At 33.7% G+C, this 7,988-nt stretch overlaps 1 protein-coding gene across 6 annotated transcripts in view; it reads right to left on the reverse strand.

Moving 5' to 3' along the window:
* The window catches only part of TRAPPC8 (trafficking protein particle complex subunit 8), an 83,530-nt gene that overhangs the window by 43,941 nt on the left and 31,601 nt on the right, over nucleotides 1-7,988 (reverse strand). For all 6 annotated transcript variants that reach the window (XM_045042026.1, XM_045042027.1, XM_045042025.1 and 3 more), the window contains exon 11: nucleotides 5,447-5,552. In XM_045042026.1, coding sequence (XP_044897961.1) covers nucleotides 5,447-5,552 — 106 coding nt within the window. The remainder of the gene's footprint in view (nucleotides 1-5,446; nucleotides 5,553-7,988) is intronic.

The raw sequence follows: 7,988 nt of genomic DNA on the forward strand, positions 1-7,988 counted from the left end.
TAGTCATCTCAACAGAGAATGAGTGTATGTTTTCTATTCCACTCAGCCAAAAATCATTTAAATTTTTTTTTACCTCTTTAATTAAAAAAAAAAAAAAAAAAAAAAAACCACTTTGCTCAACATACATTTACTAGTAAGGCTGGTAATCTTTTCGTACGCTTAAGGATCTTTGTATTTTTTCTGTGAATTACCCATTTATACTCTTTTTGTGAATGGGTTTTTGTGATTATGGGGTTTCTAAAAGCCCTTTGTATGCTTAATCAATATTAGGTCTTTGTCATACATTTGCATTAGTATTTCCCAGTTTTTACATGAAAGAGTTTATTTAGTAGTCAAGCATACTATCTTTTGCCTTTATAGCTTCAAAATACTGCATCAAAGTAAGAAAGGATGATATCATTCCTAGATTAAAAAAAAATGTTTTCCTACATATTCTGTTAGGTTGTTTTTCTATATTATAACTTAATCAAGCTATAATTATACTATCATGTAACAAGTAAGACAGGAATCCAACCTCAAACAGTTAGATGTCACAATACTATTTGGTGAATAACCTAACATTCCCCACTAGTTTTAATGATACCTAATCATATGTTGTATTTAAATTCTCATTCTATTCCATTACTCTCTTTTTATCACTGTAAAAAGTTTCAATTTCTGTAGTTTTGTAACATTTTAATATCTGGAAGAGCAATTCCCTCTAATTACTTCTTCTATTTCAGAATTTTATTTAGGCTTCTCAATAGTATTTCACAGGTTTTTTTAAGTGCTATAAATTAAGTCTATACCTAGTATGTGCAAGCGAACACACGCTGGCACATACAAACATACAGCGTAAATACATATATATGTTTTTTAATTGCCTATGAGCCTTCATTAAACTCAAAAACTTGGAAGGGCAGCAATCCTGGACATTTTGATTAAGATAAGGAACACGCCTTAGAATCTTTGATGGTATGTAAATGATTCTAATGTATAACCCAATTGAGACCAGGACAGTAAACCCTCAGCACAGTCAAAATTAATACTCAAAGGCTGACCAATTTAGAAGAGACCTGGAAGTCCATGGCATATTATTAATTTAGTTGAAGCAAAATTTGACTCTTGAATCCAGTATGGCAGTTGTCTGAAAAAGAATCAATTTGCTGTGCTGAATGCCCTACACTCATGGCTCACTGCAACTTTGTTCTTTAGTAGTCCCTATCGCTTACAGTGACACCTAAAGGAGAAAAAACATTCCCCTGAAACCAAAAAAATAGCCCCGCAAAGAATCACAACTGCCATCAGTGTCGATGGAAGAAAAATGAAAGGATTTCACAAAGTGACAGTTTTATCTAGAAAGCAGAGGCTTTGAATGAATTGAATAAAATTTTATTTTAGTGGTAGTTCACATCTATGATATGAACAAGTCTATTACATACGCTCCATAAGGAACTAAGAAAAAAATATCTGATACTACAGAACTGATACAGGTACTGGTGGCACAAACTTAAAGGAATCAAATCTCAAGGATGGCTTTCAGATTTTTTCTTTGGGTAACTATGAAGTTAGCAGGAAAGGTGCTAGAGCTGATGAGTTTACCACAGGAACAGTTCCTGCCAAGGTGAAGAACCTTGTAAAAACTATTACTATCCCAGATAGTAAAAAAAAAAAAGACAACAAAAAACTGATTTACTGTGTTTAAATGCAGTAACAGACAAAGGGGCTATTAAGACCAGAATAAATGTTCAGCACAGAAACAAAGACATAAGTAGAAGAAAAGCATCATATCTTAAGCACCAAATTCAGACACGCTGTCCTGTGTGGTGGTAAATGTGGCATACTGTATCATTAGCTGGGTTTGCTCTGTCATCCTGAGAATCCCAGGGCATAACAATAGTAAGATCCACTTGCCCATAAATTTGCAGTCCAAAAAATAAAGCCAGAAGAATTTTCGCTAGATAATTTTTATTCAAGCTCCTAAAGCATAAGTTCCCTTTATATTCACTGATAATTCCTAGACTGAAAAACAGCAATATATTCAAACCCACGTTAAGATTATTTATTACAATAACGGAACATCATCGCCCTCAAGTGTCTACATGTTCAGCTCTACCAAATAATTTATGTCTAGCAACTATTCATATTGATCAGTTGTCAATGCAATATCAATTACTCAACATTGTTAATATCATCCCTTAACCTAATTAGTTAACCTTTTTAGAATAATTAATGGTTCAGCTCAACAAATACAGGTAAATTATATACCATGTGCCAAGGCCAGTGCTAGGCACGAAAGACAAAAATGTAGAAGACAACACAGTTCCCTACCCTCAGGAACTTAAATATGATTTCCAGTATTACATGACAAGTCAGGTCTTCCAGCATTATATGAGAGGGGAGGATAGAGACACAGGATAACCTGGGGCACTGCAGATAACTATCTTTAGGACAAGACTGATATAAGGACTTGTAGACAAGGTGAACAAAGAGGAAAAGGGCCACAGTCCAGAAGGACATTAAGGACATGAACCAAGACAGCAGTAGGAAGGACTTAAAGTGGAGGGAGTAAATTATTTAGAGATACGGAAAGAAAACAACAAAAACAAAAAACACCCAACTGGATTAGTGATAGGAGAATACAGGCACCTCTCAGTTTCTGTGCTGAGCAAACAAGGAGCTAGATGGTTATACCATAATTTTAAATCATGATCAACAAGGTAAGAAAGTTTCTGTGTTTAGATATGTTAACTTAAGGTGCTTTAGAAACATCCAAGTAGGTAAGTCTAAAAGGCAGCTGGCATTACAAATCTATAAACCTCAAAGAGATCAGTGTTGAAGACAGATTTAAGAGTAAAAATCATCACTAAGAACTGACCACACCCAAAAATGTGTAGAGTAAAAAGTACAGCAGTCCAAGGATTAAAACCGTAGGGTATATTAACATTTAAAAGGCAAACAAAGGAGGCGCTTGATTTTGTTCTTTTGCTCTTAAGCATTCATCTAAAAAAAAAGCCTATCTTTAACCATACTCACAAAATCACTACCATTGTACTTTACAAGCCAGGAGTCAATGCAACTTAATAATATCTGTTGTAAACCTTCACCAGCAACTATAAATGGATTACTTTTTCTGTCTTTTGAAATATTCATAATATAGATTATTTTCAATGCTTAAGATTATTGTTTTTAAAAGTTCATACTAGTGAAAACAAGATTAAAAAGTCCTCAGTGATTACTCATTTTAAGTATCAACTGTATATGAGAATGACGCACATGTATGTTGCTTTAAATATTGTTATACATAAGAAAACAATTCCATTTACAACTGCACCAAAAAGAATAAAATACCTAGGAATAAACTTAACCAAAGAGGTGAAAGACCTGTACTCTGAAAACTGTAAAATACTGATGAAAGAAACTGAAGATGACACAAACGAATGGAAAGTTAATCCATGCTCATATATATACTGGAAGAATTACTGTTGTTAAAACTACCATACTTCCCAAAGCAATCTACAGATTCAATGCAATTCCCATCAAAACACCAATAGCATTTTTCAGAGAAATAGAACAAACAATACTAAAATTTGTGGAACCACAGAAGACCCTGAATAGCTAAAGCAATCTTGAGAAAAAAGAACAAAGCTGGAGGTCTCACAATCCCAGATTTCAAGATACACTACAAAGCTTTAAAAATCAAAACAGCACGGTACTGGCACAAAAATGAGATATACAGACCAAAGGAATAGAATAGACATCTCCAAAATAAAAGCCATCCTTATATGATCAATGATCTATCTATTTCATCTATGATAAAGGAGGCAATAAAATACAATGGGGAAAAGTCTCTTAAATAAATGCTGCTGGGAAAACTGGACAGCTACATGCAAAAAGAATGAAACTGGACCACTTTCTTTACACCACTCAAAAATAAACTCAAAATAGATTAAAGACCTAAATGTGAGACCTGAAATCATAAAAATCCTAGAAGAGAATGCAGTAATTTCTCTGTCATCGACCATGACAATGTTTTTCTAGATATGTCTCTTTTTTTGTATAGGGCAAGGGAAACAAAAGCAAAAATAAACTATTGGGACTGTTATCAAAATAAAAAGTTTTGCACAGTGAAAAAACTGTCAACAAAAAGGCAAGCTACTGAATGGGAGAAGATATCTGCAAATAATATACCCAATAAGAGGATAATAGCCAAAATATATAAAGAACTTAAACTAACTCAACATCAAAAAATAAACAATCCCATTGAAAGTGGTGGAGGACCTGAACAGACATTTATCCAAAGACATACAGATGGTCAACAGACACTTGAAATGATACTCAACATCACTCATCATTAAGGAAATGCAAATCACAATTACAATGAGACATCACCTGTCAGAATGGCTAAACACAGTAACACAAGAAACAACAAGTGTTGGTGAGGATGTGGAAAAAAGGGAAACCTTGTGCACTGTTGAGAATGCAAACGGTACAGCCACTGCGGAAAATAATATGGAGTTCCTCAGAAAGTTAAAAATGGAACTACCCTATGATCCACTAATCACACTACTGGGTATTTATTTTCCCAAAGAATACAAAAACACTAATTTGAAAGGATATATGCACCCCTTGTTTATTGCAGCTTTACAACAGCTAAGGTACGGAAGCAACCCAAGCGTCCACTAGTAGACAAATGGATACTTATATACAAAAGGGAATATTACACAGCCATAAAAAAGAATGAACTCTTGCCATCTGCAACAACATATAGATGGACCTAGAGGATATTATGTGAAGTGAAACAAGTCAGACTGAGAAAATCAAATACCATATAACTTCATTCATATGTAGAAACTTAAAACAAATGAATAAATAAAAAGCAGAATCAGAGCTATAAATACAGAGAACAAATTGATGGTTACCAGAGGGAAAGGGTTGGGGAAATGGGCAAAAATGGATGAAAAGGAATGGGCGATTCAGGCTTCCAGTTATGGAATAAGTCATATCATAGGGAACAGTCAATGATACTGTAATAGTGCTGTATGTGACAGATGGTAACTATACTTGTGGTGAGCACAGTATAATGTATAGAGAAGTTGAATCCTGTGTTGTATATCTGAAATTAATGTAACATTGTATGTCAACTATACTCAAAGTAAAAAATTTTTAAAGAAAAATAATCTAAATAAATAAATACACATAAGTCAGAATCTAATTCACAGAAGATGTACAATATATGTTTGTGGTTAATAATAGCATAGACTTAAAACTTAGAAATAAAATAAATTCTCAAAATATTTAGGAAATATCACATTTAAAATTAATTCAACAAATAGCTAAAGTAGCATAGTGTAAATTCCCAAAAGGAAATTCCCCTCTACTTTTATGTTTTGCACACCCTTTCAAGAAAAAAGACACACTTTTTAAAATTTATAAAGTGTTATTAAAGTAAATACATTTTCAGTACCTCACTGGTCAACCGTATTAGGAGAGCTGCGGCCTCTGAATATTTGCTTTGGCTTTTTAAGATTTCAGCACTAAGCAATACACATCTTTCAGCCAATACCATATTCCTAAAGAAAAAAAGAAAAGAAAAATATAATTAGCACTACAATAATATCTTAATACATCATAGTAACCATGTGTTAAATAAAAGTTCCAATTCTAGTTTTTGAATAAAAAGAAATCCATGTTCTTGTTTTCCACTTACCAAAAAGGTTAAAAAGAAAACTTCAAAGAATTCTCGTAAGTATTCAAAACTTTTGATCATCATATAATTTCACGGTAAGAATACAGTGCAAAGTCACATTTTCTATACACAAAACACTAGAACCTAAATGGTATATTTGAACCAGCTGCTGGTTAACAAATAAAACTTGCTATGAACACAAAAGAATACATACATTTCACCATATTTCTTTCTCTTTCCTCATTGCAAACTGTGGTTATGTGTGTTTTAATTTACAGCTACTTCTGGGAATACTTAAGTGTTTTCCATCTAGTAGTACCATTGAGATATTTCAAGTGGAGATAACATGAGGGGCAGTGATGCCTAATTGATTCTTGAGCAAAATCTTTGTAAAAACACACAATCAGCTGATTTTTCTTCATGGACTACTATCATCAATAATTAAAAATAATAAAATATCATTATTAAAAATAATAAAATAGAGGCGTATGAGTGGCTCCATTGGTTAGGCATCTGACCCTTGATTTCGGCTCAGGTTATAATCTCACAGTCATGAAATTGAGCCCTGTGTTGGCCTCTGCGGCAGGTGTGGAGCCTGCTTTTAAGATTCTCTCTATCCCTCACACTCTGCCCCTCCTTCTCTGTCTCTAAAAAATAATAATAATAAATTAAAATATTCTTACTGTGAAATTATAAGATGGAATGCTTTTGCTGGGAAATAGCAAAGTTTTTTATTTTAATTTTCTAATCTTTATATCAAAATTGGCCTTAAAATTGCACAGATTACTAACTTGAAGGTCATTCTGAACAGTGATATTTTAAAAATACAATTTTCTACATTCAAAAGTTATCTGCCATAAGCTTACTACAAATCATGTTTTCTTAGGTTAGTATTTATAAACATCTAAGGTTATTTTAATGAACACAAAAGACTAACTCCTAATTAGTACCATCTACTCATATATAATATGCTCTCTTCTTTTTTTTTAAGTATATTTATTTTGAGAGAGAAAGAGAGTGGGAGGGGGGCAGAGAGAGAGAGGAAGACAGAGAATTCCAAGCAGGCTACACACCATCAGCACACAGCCCCATGTGGGGCCAGAACTCACAAACCATGACATCATGACCTGAGCCAAAGTCCAATGCTTAACCTACTGAGCCACCCAGGCACCCCTTAAATATGCTCATTTCTTAAAGAGTTTTAAGTAAACTTAATAAACACTCTTACATCTTACACTATTGTTTTACTTATTTTTGTTTGATTCCTCACCTATTTTCTCCATGTGGTCAGTTATTAGGTTACAACGCTACCAAGTCCAAGATTTAATTAATTTGTTTATTCAAGCAACATTTAAAAAAATCATTTTGGGGGCGCCTGAGTGGCTCAGTCGGTTGAGCGTCTGACTTCGGCTCAGGTCATGATCTAGCAGTTTGTGAGTTCGAGCTCGGCGTCAGGCTCTGTGCTGACAGCTCAGAGTCTTGAGCCTGCTTCAGACTCTGTGTCTCTCCATCTCTCGGCCACTCCCCTGCTCATGCTCTGTGTCTCTCTGTCTCTCAATAATAAACGTTACAAAAAAAATTTTTTTCTTAAATCATTTATGTTCATATTTGCAAATCAATCAATGTGATACATCACATCAACAAAAGGTATAAAAACCATGTGATCATTTCAATAGATGCAGAAAAAGCATCTAACAAAGTACAACATCCAGTCACGATAAAAACCCTCAAACAAAGTAAGTTTAGAGGAACATACCTCAACATAATAAAGTCCTTATATGAAAACCAACAGCAAACATCACACTCAGTGTATGAGTTTTTTTCCTAAGGTCAGGAACAAGACAAGGATGTCCACTCTCACCACCTTTATTCAACACAGCAGTGGAAGTCCTAACCTCAGCACTCGTACAACAAAAAGGAATAAAGGGCATCCAAAAAGGCAAGGAAGAAGTAAAACTTTCACTATTTGCAGATGACATGATACTATACATAGAAAACCTGAAAGACTCCACCAAAAAACTACTAGAACTGATGAATGAATTCAGTACAGTTGCAGGATATAAACCCACTGCATTTCTATACACCAATAATGAAATAGCAGAAAGACAAATAAGAAAAAAAATCCATTTACAACTGTTGCAAAAATAATAAAATACCTAGGAATAAACTTACCCAGAGAGATAAAAGACCTGTATTCTAAAAACTGTAAAACACTGATGAAAGAAAGTGAAGACAACACAAACAAATGAAAAGACAATCCATGCTCATGGATTGAAAGAATAAATACTGTTAAAATGTCTATACTACCCAAATCAATCTA

The sequence above is a fragment of the Felis catus genome, chromosome D3, assembly GCF_018350175.1.
Source record: "Felis catus isolate Fca126 chromosome D3, F.catus_Fca126_mat1.0, whole genome shotgun sequence".
Taxonomy (NCBI): Eukaryota; Metazoa; Chordata; class Mammalia; order Carnivora; family Felidae; genus Felis; species Felis catus.